Genomic DNA, 23,961 nt, shown 5'->3' on the forward strand with positions numbered 1-23,961 from the left:
GTTTTCGCCTTGGCGATCGCCGTAACTGCACTCCACTTGGCCTACCTCTGCCTCTGAGTCCCACAGGCCAAGAAGGCCCGATAGGACTCCTTCTTCAGCTTGATGGCATTCCTCACCGCTGGTGTCCACCAACGGGTGAAGGTATTGCCACCACAACAGGCGCCGACCACCTTACAGCCACAGCACCAATCAGTTGCCTCAACAACGGTGGCATGAAACATGGCCCACTCGGGACATGGTTGAAGCTCTCCTGGAGGTGGGAGTTAAAACTCCGTCTGACTGGAGACTCTGCCAGATGTTCCCAGCAGACCCTCACGATGCGTTTGGGTCTGCCAGGTCTGACTGGTGTCCACCACCATTGGAGCCACCAGGTGGTGATCAGTTGACAGTCCCGCCCCCCTCTTCACCCGAGTGTCCAAGACATACGGCCGCAAGTCCGATGATCTACAAAGTAGATCACTAACTGCGGCCTAAGGTATCCTGATGCCAAGTGCACATATGGACACCCTTATTCCTGAACATGGTGTTCATTATGGACAATCTCTGGTGAGCACAGAAGTCCAATAACAAAACACCACTCGAGTTCAGATCGGGGGGGCCATTCCTCCTGATCACACCCCTCCAGGTCTCACTGTAGTTGCCAACATGAGCGTTGAAGTCCCCCAGCAGAACGAGGGAATCCCCAGAAGGAGCACTCTCCAGCACCCCCTTTAAGGACTCCAAAAAGGGTGGATATTCTGAGCTGCCGTTTGGAGTATAGGCACTGAGAACAGTCAGGATCTGTCCCCCCAACCGAAGGCGGAGGAAGGCTACCCTCCTGTCCCCTGGGGTGAACTCCAACATACAGGCACCGAGCCAGGGGGCAATAAGTATTGCCACCCCTGCCCGGCGCCAGAGTGGAAGAGACTCCAACCCCTCTCGAGAAGACTGGTTCTACTGATTTGGTTTGTTGAGGTGAGGCCGACTATATCTAGCCGGAACTTCTCAACCTCGCGCACCAGCTCAGGCTCCTTCCCCACCAGAGAGGTGACATCTCACATCACTAGAGCTAGCTTCTGCAGCCGAGGATCGGACCGCCAAGGTCCCGGCCTACAGCTGCCGCCCAACTCTCGATTTACCGATCTTTGTTCCTACCCTCACCTATGGTCACGAGCTTTGGGTAGTGACCGAAAGAACAAGATTGTGGGTACAAGAGTCAGATGAGGTGGCTTGGGCATCTAATTAGGATGCCTCCCGAACGCCTCCCTGGTGAGGTGTTCAGGGCATGTCCCACCGGTAGGAGACCCTGGGGAAGACCTAGGACACACTAAAAGACAACTTCTCTCAGCTGGCCTAGGAACACCTTGGGATACCCCGGGAAGAGCTGGACGAAATGGCCAGGGAGAGGAAAGTCTGGGCTTCCCTGCTTAGGCTACTGCCCCCACGATCCGACCCCGGATAAGTGGTAGAAAATGGATGGATGGATGGAATACAGTATTTCCTTGAAATTTGTGGAGCATTTCCTCATAAGTTACTCATTGCCTTTTCCCCTTTGTTTCTGACAGAAATGACCCCGCTTTGCTCAGGTGTCAAAGAATTTAATACTTGTGAAAGGTGTCTGAAAGACACACATGAAAAAAAGTGATGTCATCAATGTTTCAAAGTAATTGATATTAACCATTTAGAAGTGTACCAACTGAACACTATATAATTAAAATCAGAGTTCAGTTTATTGCCGAGTAGGTTTGCACATACAAGAAATCTGCTCTGGTGTTTGGTGCATAACATAAATAGAGAAAGAGAAAATGAAACTGGGAATGAAAGCAAGTATTGCAAAAATCAAGAAACACAAACAGATTAAAAGAAAATTACAATCAAATATGAAAGAAATATGTTTATATCTGAACTATAATGAAAGAGCTGTGCAGTTTAGGTGTTACTGATGAATATCAGATCACAATGTAATTAAAAGCAAAAACCTGTTCATGTAATTAATAGACAGTCAGGTTTTACTTTAGACATGACTAAGGCTTTTAGAGAGCCTGATGTGTTTATTTTAGTGGAAATGGGTACAGTAAAAAACATAAATATAATTCAGTTCATTCTAGTTAGTTTTCCTCATATGATTCTCCGATCATAACAAGTTATTACACTTTTCATATAGAGCAGGTCGAAACTCTGTAAGTGCTTTCCTCAAACATAAAAACGGAATGGCATGTTGATGTTAAATGTTTTGGTTCCGCCTAAATATGCACCTGCATGTAGGTTTTTCAAACATGGCTGCTTTCCCATTCCCAATAGATCAGAGCCGTGTAAACAGCCCTGCAGCAGATGAGTCTGACTCTCTGTTTGTTTGTTTGTTTGTTTTTCTTGCAAGTCACATTTGACTTCATGGACAGGGCCAGAAAACAAGTTAGCAATCAAGAGAACAACATGGAGGCCATCAATAATGTTATTCTTTTTTTACAGTGATATGACGTCCTTTGCAAACAACCTGTTGTCCACACATCATAGCTCCATTACACTGCCTTTACAACAGTACATGAGCAGTCCCTCCAGGATGTTGCAATGTCGTGATTGCAAAAAAGAACCCAAATTCAACCATTCACTGGGTATGGGTAAAATCTCATTTCACTGTAGAGCTCCATGCAGTGTACAGGTTCGCTAAGACCCTCTTTGCCCTGCTCTCTCCCTCACTGTTTATAATGAGACTACTGCTGCAGGATCAGAGCTCTGTGCCTGGGACACACAATGACAGGGCTAACTAAATACTATCACATGGCTAATGATACCCAATGGTTATTAACAAAACTAATGATAAAGCCCAGCTGTTTCTGTGTCAGTGTGGGACTGTTGGGTCCATAAATGGTCAGTGTCAGATGTTAGCCACTGCTGTTGTATTAGCTTGTGCTAACTGGGCAGAGGGGGCAGAAGGAGAGTGGCTCACAGAGATGGTTCTTTGGTGCTGCAAAAGGCAGAAACAGCTCATTGCATACAATCAACTGTTGCCCTACCCATCCCCATACCATCACAAATAGATTCTAATTCTATTGGAAAGACGGAATGTTCATTGTAATAGGTCCGAATCCATAACAGCATCACATCTATCTTAACAGCTTACATTGCATTTCATTGCAGAAAATGCCTACAAATGTTGCAAGGATCACTGGAATTTCTTAGAAAAGCTGCCCTGAAATCGGGCATTTCAGGCCACAACAAACCTAAAAACAGCCCGTCAAATCCTGGAGGGACTGAATGAGATGCAGCCAATGGTATAACCACTCTTTAAGTTGTAACATACATACTGCTAACATGGTGTATACATTGTACGAATATGTGTACTATTTCCAAAACTTAAACAAAATATTTAAAAGTAAATACTCTGCCATTCCTTTTGTGCATTGGCGTGTTAGAATACTAACATTTGCTAATTAGCACTGAACACAAAGTTAAGCGGAGGCATATGGTATGTCGATTCTTGAGCATTTTGGTCATAAACCAAAGTATTGTGCAAATTGAAAATTTTGACCTGATGATAGCGCTACAGAAAAAAATTACAGGATCGCCAACTTTATCACAATTCATCCCGAGGGGAACAGAAATGTCTCCACCAAACTTCTTTGCAAGCTATCCAATAGGCATTGTTGTTGAGTAAATTCACTCAAATGAAAACCTTGTGCTTCTACTGGAGGACGTGTCTGAGGGTTACAAAAGTCATATATCATCTAAGAACCATGAATGTCTGTACATGGATTTGTAAAAATCCATTCAGCAAATGTTGAGATATTTCAATGAACAAATGAAAACTTTGACTTGCAGATGGTGCTTAAAGACAGTGGATTACCACAGGATTTATGCTCTGGGGGACCATGAATAATAGATAAACTTTTATTTATCCCCAAAGGCAGAATTTAGGTAATTAAAATCCTGAATGTATGTATAACATTTCAGGGCAATCTGTCTAACAGTTGTTAAGATGTTTCAGTTTGGACCAATGGGTGGAAGAACCAACAGAACAAGAAACAGATGTTGGACAAAACAACATTGCTAACTATAGAGTGATGCCATCTGCAGGGCTGAAAATGTTGCCATGCTGTTAACCAGTAGTAAGTCTTGCAAGTACTATACTGTCCTGTGCTATATCAGGCACCCAGCTAAACTGAATTATCTACTGAAAGTTTTCAGTTGTTTATCATACTTTTTATCTTTCTCATAAGATCTCTTGCTTAAGTCAATATTGCTAAAAATGTTAAAATGTGTCCAAGCTTATGAAGTAGAAAAAATCTCTAACACATGCAACCCTGACAAAAGAAAAATGTACAGTGTCGAACTGGTTAATGAGTCTCTTGCCAGCGTGACGGCCAGTCTTTCTCGATCCAGCTCTGCAGCAGTCGCAGCACATCAATGCGCTGGTAGATGCGACAAAGTTCGGTGAGCTCAGTAACCGTCTTCTGGTTGTAGCGCAGCAGGAACTCCTGGGTCGGGCTGTGGTACAAGGAGCCCTGGGTCCGGTGCTCCAGCAGGGTCAGTTCATCGTAGCTCATCCCCCAGCGACTTGCAAAGTTCTTCCAGTTTTTGATGGTGCAGTGGTTTGGATCCAGCTTGAGGCGCAGTAAGTCCAGGAGATCTTTGTCATTCATGAGGTCACTGATCTTGGGAGGAGGTGCTGGGCAGCAGCACTTTTCACAGGGACTGTTGAGTAACTGCAGTTCTTTGGGGTAGTCTGAGCTCAGAGATGGACAAAGAAGATGGGGTAAGCCCAATAGAATAGAATCAACCACTTCATTTGTTTAAAGCTAAAATAAACAAAAGGGGAGTTGTACAAGAAAATCTCATAAAAATTAACTCATCTCCTGTCAAACAGCACCATAACAGGAGAATTAAATGCGGACTCTTGAACGTTAGATCCTTATCAACCAAGGCTCATTTAGTCACTGATTTAATATTGGATAACCAGATTGATTTATTATGCCTCACTGAGACCTGGCTTTGTCCTGAAGAGTACGTTAGCCTGAATGAATCCACTCCTCCTGGTCATATAAATAGTCACGCTGCGCGGGACACTGGCCGAGGAGGGGGAGTTGCTGCTATTTTTGATTCAAGCTTAGCAATTCACACTAAGGCTAAGCTAAAGTGTAGTTCATTTGAAAGCCTTTTTCTTAGTCTTTCTCACCCATCCTGGAAAACTCTACAGCCAATTCTATTTGTTATAATGTACCGCGCCCCCGGCCCATACTCTGAATTTCTGTCTGAATTCTCTGAGCTTATATCAAGTTTAGTGCTTAAATCAGACAAAATTATTATCGTAGGGGATTTTAACATTCACATGGATATTAATAGTGATAGCCTCAGTTCTGCTTTCTCCACGCTTTTGGATTCAATTGGCTTCAGTCAGTGTGTACATAAACCCACTCATCGCTACAATCACACCCTCGATGTAGTCCTTGCATACAGCATCGATATTGAAGATTTATTAGTCTTCCCCAAGAATCCCGCTCTGTCAGACCATTATTTAATAACTTAAAATTTTTTATTACTCAACTACAAGCCTCTCAGCAAGAGTTACTATTCTATATGTCTATCTGATTCAGCAGTGGCTGAATTTAAGAAACTGATTCTTAAGTCATTCTCAAATTGACTGTCTCGTCGATAATGCTACTGGCTCACTGCAATCAGCTCTCGACTCTGTTGCACCCTTCAAGAAGAAAATAATGAAACAAAGAAAATTAGCTCCATGGTTTAATCCCCAGATCCGCAAATTGAAACAAACATTGCAAAAATTTAAAAGACACTGGCGTTCAACCAAACTGGAAGAGTCCTGTTTAGTCTGGCTGGACAGTCTTAAAGTGTATAAGAAGGCCCTTCGCCATGCCAGGGCAAACTATTACTCATCATTAATTGAGGAAATTAAAAACAATCCCAGGTTTCTTTTCAACACTGTAGCCAGGCTGACTCAGAGTCACAGCTCCACAGAGCCTTGTATTCCTTTGGCCCTGAGCAGTGACAACTTTATGATTTTCTTTAATGATAAAATTATAACTATTCGAGGTAAAATCCATCATCTCTTGCCCCTACCTGACCTGACCCCGGACACAGATAGCTTGGATATGGCAGCAAGGCCTGAAATTTATATGGACCGTTTCTCCCCCATTGACCTTCATCGACTCTACACTTTGATTTCTGCATCTAAGCCATCAACATGCCTGCTAGACCTCATCCCAACTAAGCTATTTAAGGAAGTTTTGCCCTTATTAGACAATTTTTATTGGATATAATCAATGCGTCTTTATTAACAGGCTATGTACCACAGTCCTTTAAAGTAGCTGTCATTAAACCTCTTCTAAAGAAGCCCACTCTCGATCCTGAGATTTTAGCTAACTATAGACCAACATCTTATCTCCCCTTTATTTCTAAAATCCTTGAGAGAGTGGTTGCTCATCAGCTCTGTGACTTTCTCCGAGACAAGAGTTTATTCGAGGACTTTCAGTCAGGCTTTAGAGTTCATCATAGCACAGAGACAGCACTAGTAAAAATTAATAACGACTTATTTATCGCTTCTGACACAGGTCTGGTCTCTGTTTTAATCCTATTAGATCTCAGTGCGGCATTTGACACCATTGACCATCAAATCTTATTGCACAGACTGGAAAACTTAATTGGCCTTAAAGGAAAGGCACTAGCCTGGTTTAAATCTTACTTACCAGATCGTTCCCAATTTGTTCACATCAACGATCAACCCTCCGCACATACAAAGGTCTGCTTTGGAGTGCCACAAGGTTCTGTGCTTGAACCAATCCTTTTTACTTTATATATGCTTCCTCTAGGCAACATAATTAGAAAACACTATAAATTTCCATTGTTATGCTGACGATACACAATTATATCTATCTATGAAACCAGATGAAACTGATCAGCTATTTAGACTTCAAACATGTCTTAAGGATATAAAAGCCTGCATGAGCCATAATTTCCTGATATTGAATTCAGACAAAACTGAAGTTATTGTTCTTGGCCCCAAACACCTCAGAAGCTCCTTTTCCAACAATGTAATTTCTCTAGTTGGCATTACCTTGGCCTCTAGCACAATGGTAAGGAACTCCGAGTTTTTTTTGGTCAAAGTTTTTCCTTTTGCCTCCCATATAAAACAAACTTCAATGACGGCTTTCTTTCACTTGCGTAACATCGCAAAAATTAGACATATCCTGTCCCAAACAGGTGCTGAAAAATTAGTACATGCATTTGTCACCTCTTGGCTGGATTACTATAACTCCCTAATATTTGGTTCCCCCAACAAATCACTTAGGTCTCTCCAACTGGTGCAGAACGCTGCTGCTCGTGTTCTAAAGGGAAGCAAGAAAAGGGATCATATTTCTCCTGTTTTAGCTTTGTTGCACTGGCTCCCTGTGAAATCCAGGACTGAATTTAAAATCCTCCTCCTTACATACAAAGCTTTAAATGGTTCCTTACCAACCCTCAAGATCGCTGCGGTCTCAAAATGCAGGGTTACTTGTGGTTCCCAAAGTTTCCAAAAGTAGGATAGGAACCAGAGCCTTCAACTACCATGCTCCTCTCCTATGGAACCATCTTCCAGTTTCGGTCAGGGAGGCAGACACCATTTCCACTTTTAAGGGTGGACTTAAGACTTTCCTCTTTGATAAAGCTTATAATTAGGGCTGGCTCAGGTTGCCTGGACCAGCCCATAGTTAGGCTGACATAGGTTTAACCTGCCGGGGGACTTCCTCTGATACGCTGAGCTCCTTTTCCTTCTCCAATGCCGCCATCGGAAAAATCATGAATGTCTGTTAACTGCATTGCCGTTTGCAAGCTTAGCTTAGCCTCAGTAGTTTAGCTTAGCCTTACATCTGTGATAGCCATTTGGTACTGTCACTACCTGGGGCTTGCGATTACGGAGCCTGGGTCTGTTGAACTGCACTACGCTAATCCTGTTGCCTCTGGGACCAATCCTGCTCCCTCGTTTCCTAATTTTCTTGGATCCTGGCCGTAACCTTGACTGTGCCTGACCATGGTGATAGCTGTGCTGACGCTGTGACCCTGCCTTTGTTTGTGCTTGTGCTGTGGCTGTACTGATACTGTGCACCCCGCTCGCCCTGATCGTGGTCTGGTCCTGGTTGCGCTGATGCTGTGATCTTGCCTTTGGACACCTCCCTATCAACATATGCATGAGACTGTTATCATCTCCCTCAATATCATAGTAGAGTGCAATTAATAATTTCACACCTACCATTTTTGTAATATGACATGCATCTGTTTCTATTATTGCCGTGCCTCTCTCCCCCTCTCCCCCTCTCTCCCCCTCTCCTCCCCTCTCTCTTTCTCTTTCCTTTTTGCCATGATTGTATTTCATTTGTTATTTACGACATCTATTGCACATCTGTCCGTCCTGGAAGAGGGATCCCTCATGATCCTCTACCGCTCTTCCTGAGGGTTCTTCCTTTTTTTCTTTTTCGGGAGTTTTTCCTTGGGTGATGTGAGGGTGTAAGGGCAGAGGGATGTCGTACACTGTAAAGCCCTCTGAGGCAAACCATGTTTTGTGATAATGGGCTCTATAAATAAAATTGACTTGACCTGAATTGAATTTGTGCCATGCAAGTTGCACAATAACAATGTATTGACAGCAAATTTTTATATATATATATATATATATATATATATATATATATATATATATATATATATATATATATATATATTTCTACATATATATATAAAATATCTCATCTACAGTTTAATTAATTTCTTAATTAATTTATCCAGTTACTTAAACTATCTGCCTCTTGATGGCTGTCAGAGGGTATGGCCATATAGCGTGCACTTGGATGGTCTCAGGCGCATACCAGTTCCCCAATGTCTCCTCAGTCTCTGTTTTCAGCTATCAAAGAGATATTTTGGATTTTTTAAATGGGGTTTTATGAAGTACTCATCCATAATCAGATGTTGCGGTCGGTGTACTCCAGTTTTGGAGAGACAGGAGTGCAAACATATTACGTGCAAAGTAGTTGTTTTTTGATAATCACAGTCTGGGATATGTCAATGATTAGCAGCAACACTGACTGTGACAGTGCACCTGGTGGAAATATCATGTATTTTCTGCATATGCCAGATGTGGTAAAGATGATGTTATCATCATGGAAAATAGTAAAAAAGACAAATTCCAAGACAAAAGCCTAGAATGAAACCCAGAAATATTACAATGCATGTTTTTATGCTTTGATGGCTGTAGGATAAAAAAATTACGGTTTGAATGGGTTTCAGTGGTGCAGTTTTTGCACTTAACAATATGAATGTAACAATGGTGTTTAAATTGTGTATTTTAGACTTATTGTAGGAGCTGAGCTGGAAATTCCAAGAATATACAAAATGAACAAAATTATCGAAAGATGAAGGATGAAAAGTGTGTTGTAAATGTGCCAAACAGTCCCTAAGTGTGAATCCCCTTAATGCCTGCCTGCTGCAGGATATTGTAACACACCAAATGGCTGGTAAAAATATCTGCCAATTTTAAAAATGGCCTACTACTTAGATTGTCAGAAAAGACAGTTTTTTTTTTTTGCTTGCCGTGTGTGTTAATTGGAGGGGATGGTACCTGCTCAACAACAGGCTTTAAGGATCTCATGCATCTTTCTGAGAAGATGACTAAATATAAAATCAGTAGGACAACGCAGTAAAATTGGACTTTCTTGGCAGAGCAAACAAGCTACCCAAATTACTCGCACATACAAATGGAGAATTGAGCAGTATAAGAGCAAAGTGAGAATAGGTGTATGCTCAGTTGGATTATTACTGTATTGTTCAAACTGTTGTGTTTTTAATGTCATAGTGTGAAAATTGTTTTTGTTTGAAGTGTGGAGGCATAGTGTGTGCAGCACTGAGTCCAAAACAATAAAGTGTATCATATTGTATCGTATCGTATTGTAATCTGTGAGGGAAATGTAGAATGGCACACTATACCAGACTGCAAATTAATGTAATTTTTGGTTTTGCATCTGGCCATAGTTGGTGCCCCATTGTTGGTGTCATTTCATATCTTACGCAGACATTATGTATTCAAAAACTTTCCATGCCTCAAGTATGCTGATGACACTGTGAAAATTGTTGGCAATATTTCAGTTCAACAATTTACCAAAAATGAGCACAATTTACATGCAGAATAATTTCATAATAAGAACTGATGTACCTGGTGACGTAGACATTGGGCAGGTGCATTCTTCAACATCTTGAACTGGCTACAACACAGGGAAACACAAATTATGACTATTAGTTACATCACATCCAGTATACGGTTAATTTTCTTTTACCTGCCAAAACTCGATTGCAAACATGGATCAATTGTGGCTCAGGTGGTGGAGAGGGTCACCTCTAGCTGTTAAGTTTGATCACCAGCTCCTCCAGTCAACATGTCGAAGTATCTTCAGGCAAGATACTGAAGAAATTGCTTCCAATGTATGAGGCAGTCTGTGCGGTAGCCCGGGCTGAATGAATGTATGTGTATGACTCTATGTGCGAACGGGTGAATGTGACAAGCAGTGTGAAAACTCTTTGTGTCAAACTAACTCGAAAAGCATGAGACAAGTGCAAGTCCAGTTACCAATCATGGCTGAAATATGAAGATTTGAGAAACAGTCACCATTCTCCTTCCACTCACCCTCTATATGACAAAAAGATTAATTGTTACTGGCTGTCATAGTAACACAACATACTTTCCTGCTTGGGAGATTTTCAGGAGATCATCAGTTTATTGGTAGAACAGGCAGCTGAGCTGAAAGACACAGTGACACCTAGTGCTGGAGGGAGAAGTTACAGGACTGTAAACAGCCGGCGGCCAGCAGCCAGAAAGAGAGCGTGTGGAATAACAGCATATTTTTTTACACTGAACTAATGAACACTGAATTAAGGATTTTTTTTGGACCAACCTTAGGTGGTGATAGTTGGAACAGTGGACTTACTAACTAGATTACTAGCAAGAGTAGTCAAGACAGTTTGGGTGAGTTTTATTTTGTTTATGTTGACTTTGAATTAATGTACTTTTTGATGAGTTAATGAGCCAGTTAAGCCTCATCAGTCTTCAGTGACTGAGAAAGTTGAGTTCAAAAGGTGTACAGTTGTATTTATGTTGTATTTCTATTGTTTAATAAGGACAATAGATGTCAGAATATTACTTTTCTTAACATTTTGTGGGTTTCTATTGTTATATATATGTTATAATATTTCTTTCTCTCCATTCACCTACTTCTAGGACTTCTCCCTATCTGTTTTGCGCCAAGATCCAATCTAACAGCTTTTGTACCAAATCCAACATGATGGTACACAACATGGAGAGGAAAGCTGTTAAAGCCCCTAAAATATATAATTTTGAAGGTGCAAAAGACTTTAGAATTCAATAGATAGTTCCACAGAACTGTGTGATTTCAAGGTCAATCAGATGGTCTGATCAGCTTTATTTCCATGTTGACATCAAGCTAAGTTTACTACCCACAGCAGTCGGCTATTAGAACATAATGCTGATTTTTAAAATCATCTGTGCTTTGCTTGTCTCCAGTTTCTTTTTTGGTTTGGTTGTTGCAGGTGCATGTCTCCTCTTATTAAAGTTATGTGCCTCAAATTGTGATATGTGTTATTAACCGCTGCACCTCCAGTTCACTGGGACAAAAACCACTTCCTGTATGTTCACAGCCCAAAATACACAATGCTCACACCACAGCACAATAGAATTCTCAGTATTTATTAGTTTTAAAGACAGAGTAGAGAGTTTTTTGGAAAAGGAAAAAACTAAACAAAGACAACAACAAAAAATAAGAACAGGCCTCCTGCTCCAAAGCATATTAGGGAGAGAGGGATGCTGTGTGCTTAAACCCTTAAAGGCTAACTGGGATTTGTGATACTGGACTTTATAGATCAAACTGAAATAGAAATTGCACTGAAGTTGAATTGAAAATTACCTGAAAATTAGTAAGAAACCCCCCCAAAACTCTGACATGTTCCAGGAAACCACTACTGACACCACAAATGACATCACTGAACTCACAGAGTCTATGGTGGATTTCAATTAGTAAAACGACAGGAGCAACTGTACTCGAAACTACAGTTTAATTATTCCACAACCAGCAACCACGGGTTACCAGAACTATCAGGAAACATGGGCTATTATAAAGCAGTCAACAATGAAAGAAGATGGAAAAAAAACAACTAAGGCCAAGTTTAGACAAGAACGGTCCTACTAAAAACACAAAAGTCTTCCTTTGTGTTCTTAAAAAATCCACGTTCATATGATAACATTGTGAGAACAATCCTAGTGTACATGGCTCCATAAAAACAGCCAAAATGTTGTAGTATGCAAACCAGGCTAGTCGTTGGTGGTATAACTTTGTAATGACACACCACAAAAGAACGCAATGTGCGAAGTGCTGCTGTGCTCACTGTTCTCACAGGATCTGAGCATTGCCAGTTTACACAATGACAGAAGGGGGTGCATTTTCAAAAGATTACACTCTGGAACCTGGCTTTAAAAAAAGATGGAACAAGAAAAGAGATGGTGATACTGACCTGTCGTATTCTGTTGGAGGAGGGGCTCAGGTATCCAGAGGGCATGGAGCTCAGGTGGAGTGTCACAGCATCTGCTGGAGACACATTCCTCACATCAGTGTATTCTGACAAAAAACACTGCAGGAATTCATTTATTATTAACAAATTGATCATTTCTCAAAATAACAGAGGACATTTTAACTGCACTGTTAATTATCAAACAGTGGCCAGCTCTAAGTTTACCTCAACAGCAGAGAGAGGCCTTTCTTTGGTCCAGGTCTGAATTGGAGACAGTCCTTTATTTCTAATTCCCTGTGTTTTATTTATGTATTTCATCATATTTTTGGAACAAGATTCCCTGTTTCCTGTTTTAATCAGCTGTCGATGCAACGTCAACACTTTCTTTATGTCATACCTAACTTCGTTTCTATTCTCTGTTTTTTTATGTGCTGTTTCTATTAGAGTTAATCTTATTTGGATTTTTAATTGTATTTCAGTTCTTCCTGTGTGCCTTGTTTATTTTTGACATGTCTACAAACATGGGTGCTGAAATTTAAGTATCAAGTTTTATTAGTCATATACTCAACTCATCTCACATTATGCAGTGAAATGCCTCTTTACCCAAGGCATAACACCTAATTTGCTTGGACGGTATGTAATATTTTATGACTTTACACCTTCCTGAAATTTCATCAGGTTGTAACTAACATTGCCTCTTTAACTCATCATAAAACATACTTTATTCCCAAACCATCTTGATTATTCTTGTTAGTGATCCAGTTAGTAAGTCCACTGTTTCAACAATCACCAATTGTGGTTTGGTCCAAATAAATCCTTAATTTACATTCTTAAACGTAAAAAACATGCCTTTATTCCCCATGCTCTCTCTCTGCCTGCTGGCCATCAGCAGTTTACAGTCCTGTAACTTCTCCCTCCACCACTAGGTGTCACTGTGTCTTTCAGTTCGGGTGTCTGTTCCACCAGTAGAGTTAGGAGACTGAACTCTGGTGGTGCGTGCAGTGCACTACATAGAATGAGTTTAATAGTAAGAGGTGTGCCTGTATTTATGACAGTATTGAAACACATACCCTACGGATTTCTAAAGGCCTTGGTATATATACATATACATATATATATATATATATATATATATATATATATATATATATATATATATATAGATAGATAGATAGATATAGACAGAAAGCTAGATAGATCGCATAGTACATCTATGTACATGTATTCTTTGCAAAATGGATTAGTGTGGTTGGACTGCTTTATTTACCATTAGGATCTGTCACCTGCACTGGATAATTGGCCTCCAGGGACTGTGGAGGAGACAAATACAAATAAGATAATATTAGCAAGAAAATATATAGTCTGGTTGTCATGTTGGCAAAAAATATTTCATATTTACAGTCAGTCATTAGCTTGTTTACAAATTATGTGAATGCCACTGTAACACTGAACATCCCGTGGATCCCATTTTAACTTTAAAACTATTCCAACTAAATCCAACTCAACTGGCATGATTCTGAGTAGAGTTCAGCCCTAGAGTACACTGAAAAGGTTAAGTGTCCCTCATGTAAAATCAGTCTGACTTATGGTGTGAGGGATATGACCTTTCTAAAATCACATTTTTGGGGCGGAAATTACAATGCGACCATGTGGCCAATTGGGATAACATTACTTGGATAACTATGAATGAAGCTAAGAAGGAAAACCTCAGAAACAAAAGTTTGTCTGCTCTGGTGACCCTTTTCTTTGGATCTAATGGAGGCAAAATGCAGTCAGTCACTGTGAAAGAAAATGAGGCTGTTGTGTGCAAAGATGGGAACAGCCTGCTACAACCTGTTCTTCAATGAGCCCTCAGGCACTAACAATCACAGCACAGTGTGCTCAGTTATGGTACATTTCCTAGCAGATTACTGTAAGACTGTGTTTTCTGAGAAAGAAAAATGAGAAATCAGCTCAAAGCAGACTGGGTAGAAGACAAGTTGAGACAATGAGACAGTTTCACAAAGCAAAAGAAACAAGAAAAGGTGCTTACAAATTCTGCCACAAAGCTAGTGGTGTCTGTGTCCTCCACAGGTTCAGAGGTGGTTATGTCTGCTGGAAGATGATGGAAAAACACAAGTCAATATAATGACTTTATTCTGTGACTTGTCACCCACCTATTTCATCCACTTCCTAAATATCACCAAACTATCAACTGCAGAGATGCAGAGAAAAGCCACATCCACCTGCCACCCTACACATTCTGCTCTGAGTCTGTGACGTATTAGAAACACATTAGCGTAGGCAGTATACTGGGTAGTAATGACACATCATGATCATTTAAAGGGAAGTAAACTATAATTTGAAAAAGCAGCAAGGCTTTCTCAAGATAGTGATTAATGCCTATTTTATAGTCTTCCCAAATACAAAAGTGTGATTTTAGGTGTGTTTACTCGCCACTTCAGTCCTGATAAAACTATCTGGCTTTCAGTGCATGAAAGCCTCTCAGAAACAATGAAATGACTGTTCAGCACCAACATGTAAAACTCTTAAATCGAATGCCCCATAGCACTGAAAAGGAATATTTCTAACAGGCACATTCACGGATGAGTTGGGAGAGCAGCACAAAGGAAGCTTTTCAGCTCCTGAAAATACCTAAACTGGGCTATGTGGGCCGTCATCAGTCCACGTCACTATAAAGCCATTGTATCCCAAGGGCACCAAATACAGAACTCATCTGGCCTTTCTCGAGTTACACAATGACGATGAAACTTAATTTTGCATTGGAAAAAAGAATTCCGATGAAGTGAGCAGGTGTAAACAGGCAGTTTCCTCCATGCAGCCTTGAAGCAGCCGTCATGTATGTGGGTCAAAGAGACTGTGGAACCAGCCTGGATACCAGCCTCAGACTGTTAAACACTCCAGTCAGCCTGAGCCTTTTAGTGATGGATATTTTGGATTTTGGTATAATAATGACATTTTCATATGCATTATGACTAGTTGCACATAACTATACTGCTTCTTCCTTTAGATTTCTGTATGTAAGATTTTAGCAACAAATATCTCCGATAGAATTATAATATGTTATAATCACGTTTTTTTAAATAGAAAATAAAAGAGGAGAACCAGTCCGGGGAATGAAGACAAAGATGATGATGAAAAAAAAAAAAAAGCCCGGAAATTATCAAGAATTAATGAGACACAAAAACTGACAAGAACATTACCTGAAATAATAATAATTTTTATTATTATTATTATTATCCTTGATATTTATATAATTGTTATTGTAATGGGATTGTAATGATGATGTCATTATTAATAGTGATATTATAATATAGATATGAATATTATAACGATTGGTATTGTTATTAAAATTAGTATTATAATTGTTGCTAGATTGTTGTTATTGTTGGAATTTAAATACCAATAGTACATTATTATTATTATTATAACCCTTGATAATAATACTGTATTGTTACTGTAGTGATGTCATAGTCAATAGTGATTATTATTATTATTATTATCCTTGATAATAGTACTACATTGTTATTGTAATGGAGTTATTTTTATTATTATTTAATTGTAGAGATTTTGCCTCTCAGCGTCTGCTTGCCCTGCTGCACCCCTCTGTGTCTCTCCCTCTATGTTCATCATGAGACTAAAGCTGCAGGACAAATGGGTAATAGTTGGTGACAGCAGCAGAAGCACAGGGAACAGAGTTTTCAGAATGTGAACTCTAAATTTACAGTCTGTGAGTATTTGAGTGCTCCATAATTATACAATGCAATTACTCGAATATGGAAGTTGAATAAAATGTCCATCCTTGATTCATATGAGCCTTATGATGTGTGTGGTGTGAAAGCTCTGGGTCTAATATGTCATAGTGGTAATTTCTGGGGTACGGCGCTGCATTTCCTGGCTGCTGTTAACTCCACATCTCAGTGTGATTTATTACGTGTACTTCAACTGTCTTGTCTTGCACTGACAGTAGATGTTTCATTATGGAATGAAACATTTACACTTACACTTTTGTTTTTTTTTAAGGGCACAGAGCACAAGAAGTGACAGCCAGTGTAATCCACTAACAGGTAAGTGAAAGGTAAATCCCCCTCACCTCTTATCAGCCCACACAAAGACGAATAGGAAATGTTGACGTGTTGCAATCTGCACCCACATTGTTCTCAGTCTGTCTGTTTCTAGAAAGTAATTAAGTTATTGTGTATTTGTGGAATCAATCATTTGTGGCTGAATAGAATACTGAAGAGGCTTTCATTTCCTATTTTGCTTCCTCCAGCATTCATTTAAACCAACCTCTTAATATTTCATGCACAATAAAACCTTTGCATGTAGATCTGCAGAGATGTTAGACTATATGAGTTAGAGCAGGAGACCTTTCAAGGACTCACATTACCATCAGCTTCCCATTTTAGTAGGGATCAACCAATATTGTTTTTTCAGGGCTGATACCAATTATTTGTAGTTAATAAAACCAACCAACCAACCGATATTTGGAACCAATAGGCATTTACAATAAAACTGAAAATCTTTCCTTCAATGTTTAGAATCTGTAATATCACAAACTACAACACAAAACTTTGTTTAAATGCCTTTAGCAAATGTTTAATTAAAACTGAAACTGTCAACATCATATACAGCTATATATACAAGTTTTTTTCATGAAGTTAAGTGAAAATTTCAACAGAAAAATGAATAAATAAAAATAGCTCCCTGAGGTTTTACAAAGTACACTTTTTAATTATTTAATTTAATCGTCGATATTTAAAATAAAATGCAGATACAGATAAATCAAAATGCCTAGACATTATTGCCGACCATTTTCCAAAGCACTCAATAACTGTAATAGAAGTTTACTTTCTATTTTTCTCAGTACAGTCTTCTATAGTTTATCACGACCTTCTCACTGACTGGAAAAAGTAGGTGCTTACTTGTCATTTGTACTTTACTTGTACTTCTACTTTCCATACTTAACTATACATGATATAAAATTACTTTTGATACTGAAGTACAGTAAATATTAGTTACTTTCAGACTTTTATTCAAGTAGCCTAATAGTCTAATTGGTGAATTCGACTTCTGCCAAAGTCATTTTCTGGTAAGATGTCGGCACTTTTACTCAAGTATGGCTTTCAGGTATTCATCCACCACTGCACAAAACCCAAAAGTTAGGTAAGATAAGGTACATGTAAGTTAACATACTCAAAAATTGAATGAAATATTGCTCCCCTGGGTGGTATTCCCCTTAAAATATAATGCATACAGTAATAGGACTTAAAGCCAGTTACCCAATGATCAAGTGTAAGTCGAAGCCCAGATCAGTTGAGCATTGTTTCTCCCTCTCTGGGAATGCAGGGGCATGTCACCGCACGCTCTGGATAAAGTTCAAGAGATGAAGTATAAACCACATCATAATGCATTGCTGAGGGCCATAATTCCACACAGGTGAACCCAGCTTTTCTCTGCTTTGACCACCCATGTCTGCTATCAGGACCGAGTGCAGTCTCTCAGCAGCCTCTGTAAAGGGCTTTAGCTTGAGTTTGTTTCCACACATGAATGGAGGTGAATGGCATGCCAATACCTGAGCAAGGCCACAGAGGAGTCTAGGCTGAGGGCAGCTACACACACACACACACACACACACACACAAACACACTCGCTCTGCTACATGTTGAACAAAGATGAAAGTGGCTGGTAAATTGTGTCTCTTTCACTCTGTGTGTGTGTGTGTGTGTGTGTGTGTGTGTATTCTTGGCTTGACTGGTTCATGCTTACCATAAAACTTCAAATATAAGCTTGTCCCATTTAGACGCAATGTCTACTACTTTAGTAAATTAACTACAGATTTTGAGAAATAAAAGCCTGACTCTATTAGAGACCCGGTTACCATGCAGTTCATTTTCATAAAAGTTCTTTGGCTACCTGCTGGGGCTAATGTTAGTTAGCTGATTAGATTGTGCATACAAATGTAAATGTTTAAGCTTTTGTCAATAAAGACATGTTACACACTTGGTTAGCTTAAGATGTATAGAATCCTACACCAGAGACAACATAAGACTCACTACAATTCAGTCATTCAGTTCATTTAACTGAAACCATGAGCAACACAGAAGATAGTGTTATTGGCATAGTGAATGAGACATGCAAAAATGAGGTTTAAATAAACAATTTGATTGTATTTCCATCTTTGCTGAGCAACAGTTTTGTGTGAAAGCAGTTGAAAGCCCATCCCAAATATAAGCCTGTGGAATTCACTGGTTAAAGCAAAATATAGCCCAGGCTATTAATAGAAGTTTTACGGTATGTTACCTCTTTAAAAACATATCACCCAGTCAAAAAAGGATGTTTATCTATAGTCAGTCACATGAAAACATTTTTTCAAAAACTTACATGTATTTTTGAACAGCTATCTAATCTTACAGTATTAGTGCCACTAAAGAAGTATAGTTGGTAATTTGACCTTAAGGGAATACTGCAACATGTTGGGAAATATGCTTCTCACTTTCTTACTGCAAATAGATGAGATGTTTAAAACAAATCTTAACTCTGTGTTTGGCAGTTTTTCGCCATGGCTTAATCACTATAACTGAACATCTCAAACTATATCACTATCTACCAAGAGACAGACCCATTTCACAAAACTATAAACAGGATTCAATATTCAATATTCCTGCTGCAAAACACAATTGGCCAAATAAATAATTCACTGTGTTCATTTAGCAAACACATGCTCTCTAAACACCACATCTGTCTCCAGGTGCAAACGTTTTGTCAGAGAGAAATCACAAAAGTCACCGGAGGACAGTAGTTCCCTCTCCCAATTCTCAGAAAACCTTATCTTGGCAGCAGTGATTTGAATTGATCCCTACAGTGTTAAACACATTGTCATGCAGTGTGTGTTTCTGAAAGTGTGTGTGTCTGTGAGCAAATTGAGACGTTGTCCCGCATTGTTATTGACAGTCAGACTCCAGTTTGGAAAGGCGTGTTTTATACCAGTAATGTGGCATTTATCAAGTGGCTATGTGGAGAAAGCAGTGGCAAGGCTGTCATCAGGGGGTGGGGTGGGCTGTTTGATCGTGTCTATCAAACTGCGACGCAGATGGGCACACCCACCAACAAGAAACAATGCAAATCAGGTCAGAACGGCATCGGCATGCAGCCGTAATGGAGGACATGGAGGAAAGCACGACCCGTGTGGTTAGGAAAAGGAAATGCAGCTACAACAAAGACTGGGAAACTATCTATTCCTGGGTGAAACCAGTGCAAGGCGAGTCTGCAAAAGTTTTGTTTGAAGTTAGCTTGAGTCATTTTTACGTTTCACACGGAGGTAAATAGGACGTGAAACAACAAAGACAGTGCAAGACTCACAAAAAACGTATTGCTCAAAAGGAGGCTTCGCAGTCTATGCATACGTTCCTGCTAAAACCCAAATAAGATTCAAATGCAGATAAGGTAACAGCATCTGAACTAACTAGTGTTTACCATGCTGTGTAGTCATTTCAGCCCAACTGAACTATGTCATCAGTCAGCTCCACGGACTAGGGAGATCACCTTATCAGGGACTTCCATCGTCGGCCCTGGGGGGGGTACTGTTAGGGTTTGAGTTTTCTGTCTGTAACTTCCTGTTTTATTTTGTAAAACATCATCTCCCCCAGTGTTGTCTCAATGTTTACTTCCTCCCTTTGCTCCCTTTCCCGCCACTGGTGATTACCCTCATGCGCTTTACCTGTGTCTCATTCTCCCCTCCCTTGTGCGTATAAAAGCCAAGCTCTCCCTTCCATCTGTGCCAGTTCATCTTGTCTTCCCCATGTGCTGCATTACTGTGTCCGCCTGCCTGTGAGTTCTTGACAGAGGCCATGATTTTATTTTATTCACAGAAGTATTTGATTAAGTGAGTGAGTCATTTTTATTCTTGATGTGGTTATGATTATTAGTTTTAAATACTGACTGAATTTGTTTGGAATCAAAAAATTACATTAAAAATAATTGAACAATTACCACAAATATTATTTAAAAACAATATTATTATTATCTAAAACAAAGCTTTTTAATTGCAATAAATACATTTAATAAATATTTGGCACGCATGAGATTGATTTAATTAATGATGGTGTTTAACATGACAGCACTGTTTGGATTTGATCATTTGATTGAAATTAAGTGATTTTATTTAAGACGTGGATTTATTGGTTGAATTGACTGACATGCTTTATGTTTCTTTTTCCTTCAGGTTACCAACCCAACACTCAAACTCTTCCATCATCAGTTTAATAACTAAGGGAAAGTGAGTGGAGTTGACCTACGTCCTCTGTTGTTGTCTGTGTCGGGTCAAGTTTAGACAGGCACTGAGGCTGAAACCCAACAGAAACTCCACAATAACCAAACCATGTTGAACCTTCAGATTAAAGATTGCAGAAGACACTTTTAACTTTACTATAACTCCACATCCTGGCTTAGTTTATAGATTTACTCACAAACTGTGATAATTGTCAGTTTAGTCACGGGGGAAGGGAACTACAGTGTACACTTGGATCATACAGGATTGCAAACAAACAGCCATTAACCCACAGTGCCACTAAACACATGTTCATTATATGAAGCCAGTTGTGTGAAAGTGGTTCAGGTAAATACAGGCAGGAAAAACAAAGATGGTGGCACTCAGCAGAAATGATACAGTCGGCTGTTAATAGTGTGTGTGCACATGCCATGAGATCGTGTTTGCTTCTGTGGTGAGACAGCAGCTGTTGGAAAAATCGCACTTTTCTGAAGTCTACATGATGAATCCAAATGTGCTAGAGAAGTTGTTGAGCTGCACGAGGCTACAGAGTCAATAACTCTCCACAGAAACAAATGCATTCGGCTCTCATCAAAGACAGCAGTCAGTAAGTTTATGATGGATGTTAGAAAAAGTGGAATTACCATGTTAGTCCAAGTAAAACCGGACTTTTAAAATACAAGTAAATATGTTAGTCCGACTTACATCAGACTAAATGGAATTTCTCAAAATCAGACTAACACACATTTACATAAAACCTCCTAAACATCTGAATCAGAAAAAGGTGTGCACAAGTTAACTCATGAGAGAAGAGGGGTGAGCTTGTTGTGGGCGAGCAGCCTGTGCTCAAAATGCCAAACCATTGGAGATTCACTGATTTATAACATGAAACCATTTTATTCTATGTTTATAGCTGTTTTAATCAGCTGGTTTGTTTGTTTTGGAGCCCTGGATTGAATAATCTGTCATTCTGTTTCTACTTGTTCTTAAATAAATGTAATTACATTCCACCACTGTTGAGATAAAAATATAAATTGAACTATTTTTCCAACTGTAGTGTATAAATTTTAATAATAGCATTTGTAAAGTGTTCTGTACTCAACACAAACACTAATTCCTTTTTTACTAATACTAATAATAATATTTTTGTCATCATGATTTCTAATTAATCGGGAAAGTTAAACTAAAAAAAATGTTTTTAAGGGTAGATAAAGTGCCAGGGTGCATAAAAAGGACCAAAATAGAGCTTGTTCATCATAAAAATAAATAAAGAAAAGAAAATCCATGGAAGGATGCCCCTGGGCCCCCTTACTGAGGTCTGGGCTAGGCCCCAGTGCACTCAAATCCTAGCCCCTGGTGATCCATCTGCATTTGTAATGGTATTAATCAGTGTAGAGAAAGAGCCCTCATTTATAAATAATTTCACTGGGTCAAAAGGCAATGGGTTTTCCATCATCAGATCAAGGGGATTTTTAAAAGTGGAAACTTTGTTGGTGGTGGTTGCAGACTCACCAGGAAACACTTGCTGTTTTCCCCCAAATTAAGCATGATGAAATAATGAATTGTGAAAAAAAAAAAATCATTGTTACAAAAACACTTTCACTGACAAATATATAGGGTATGAATGTGTATTGTTACTCAAAAAAACAGAAGTAAGGCAACTGGAATATAGGAGGTCTCAAAGTGATTTTTTAGTTTGTAACATAAAAAGATGGGGATAAAACACACACACACTAACACACTGTGTGAGGAAACTACCTGACACACACGCGCGCGCGCGCGCACACACACACACACACACACACACACACACACACACACTCTCTCTCTCTCTCTCTCTCTCTCTCTCTCTCTCTCTCTCTCTCTTAAAAAACAATATTTGACTCACCAAATGGTTCCTTAAACGCCCTCAAACTGCTCATTTTTGAATCCGAGCCGTCTCCCATATGCAGCTCCGAGTCTCAGGCTAAGAAAAAAACTGTGCGTTACTCTAACAGGAGAAACACACTCTGATCCTTCTCTGTGAGGAAGAGGAAGCAGCGGCCGCAGCACCTCATACACTGCTGAAACACCTCACGATGAAAGGGTAACAGGCTCTGTGCTGCGTTCAACGACCCCACGGAAATCCAAACATCAAAATTTCGGAAGTCGTCGTCGTGTTTTAATCTTTTGAAACCTGAGTGAATTGGCTTGATGTCTTTCAAAAAAAAAAAAAAAAAAAAAAAAAAACGGAAGGAAGTTACAAGTCACGAGTTACAAAGAAATTACCTGAAATTTAGCAACAAAAAACCTGTCCTGTCTTTTAAAATAATTCGCGGGTCTTTCACTTGTAACGTTTTCCAAATTTCTTGAAATTTGTGGGACATCTCTGACCAAGTTTGGCAATGCCTGTTTTCAAAAGAACGAAACCAATTTGCATAGGTTTCCTGTGATGTCGTTCCAGCTTTCAAAGGGTTGATACTTATTTTTAGATCTACATGCAGCATTCGATCAACGTCGCTTTTCTTGTGCTGCGTTCAATTTCAAAATCTATTTGGTGTAATTTCTTTAAAAAACAAGGCAATTACCTACTTGGCAAGAAAAAAAAGACCTCCAAATTAATTTTAAAAAGTGGGGTTAGAATCTTTCTTTTTTAAAATGGAGAAAATGTCAACAAAACTATATGTGCACCTATCAAAAAATAAATAAATGTATAAAAATCAGCACTTTTTGGCATTATTTTCCTTCTCTTTCCTTTTCTTGTTTGTTTTCAGGTTATTTTCATGTAACTTTTTAAATAATTCCCTGCTAATGGGTCATGTTTTGGTAAGTTGACATCTCTCCGTGTTTGCCAATGTTTCAAAGGTTAAAGCGCTCAGGCTAATAGCAGGGAGCAGGACTCCCCCTACAGCACTACAAACACACGCCTGAGCTGCTTTCAGTCCACATACGTTTGGCCATATGATTCTCGACAAACTCTGGCTGGATTGCCATAAAATGTGGACATTTGTGGTTACTGAAAAATGACTTCGGTAAGCTTTAATCCAGCACCACCAGCAGGTCAGCTGCTGCCATGACACCTTCTTTGTCTTTGTTCCACGTCGTAATGGAGGATAAAAAATGAATGTAGCAGAAAATTCTTGTTTTTTAATTTTTTTTCTTTGAAAGACAGTAAC

At 39.5% G+C, this 23,961-nt stretch overlaps 1 protein-coding gene across 5 annotated transcripts; it reads right to left on the reverse strand.

Moving 5' to 3' along the window:
- Positions 1–1,213: 1,213 nt before the first annotated feature.
- Positions 1,214–22,872, reverse strand: edaradd (EDAR-associated death domain). Of its 5 annotated transcripts, none has more exons than XM_042502849.1 (6): positions 22,695–22,872; positions 14,570–14,628; positions 13,805–13,847; positions 12,541–12,611; positions 10,175–10,223; positions 1,214–4,702 (listed from the first exon to the last, which is right to left on the reverse strand). In XM_042502849.1, the coding sequence occupies exons 1-6, from the start codon at positions 22,750–22,752 to the stop codon at positions 4,314–4,316; spliced, it is 669 nt and encodes a 222-aa protein (XP_042358783.1). In that variant the 5' UTR covers positions 22,753–22,872; the 3' UTR covers positions 1,214–4,313. The 5 variants fall into 5 exon arrangements, with proteins under 5 accessions (XP_042358783.1, XP_042358781.1, XP_042358780.1 ...); XM_042502847.1 differs by having other exon boundaries at positions 12,541–12,614; XM_042502846.1 differs by having other exon boundaries at positions 12,541–12,614; positions 14,570–14,631.
- Between the last annotated feature and the right edge of the window lie 1,089 nt (positions 22,873–23,961).

This window comes from Plectropomus leopardus, chromosome 15 (assembly GCF_008729295.1).
Source record: "Plectropomus leopardus isolate mb chromosome 15, YSFRI_Pleo_2.0, whole genome shotgun sequence".
Taxonomy (NCBI): domain Eukaryota; kingdom Metazoa; phylum Chordata; class Actinopteri; order Perciformes; family Serranidae; genus Plectropomus; species Plectropomus leopardus.

What these genes read in the sequence shown, in the direction of transcription:
- edaradd (XM_042502846.1), bottom strand. Translation starts at nt 22,752, where the DNA reads ATGGGAGACGGCTCGGATTCAAAAATGAGCAGTTTGAGGGCGTTTAAG. An exon ending in CTAGCTTTGTGGCAGAATTT is followed by an intron (nt 13,848 to 14,569) that starts GTAAGCACCTTT and finishes TCTCCTCCACAG; the next exon opens with TCCCTGGAGGCCAATTATCC. An exon ending in CCCAATGTCTACGTCACCAG is followed by an intron (nt 4,703 to 10,174) that starts GTACATCAGTTC and finishes CTCTGAGCTCAG; the next exon opens with ACTACCCCAAAGAACTGCAG.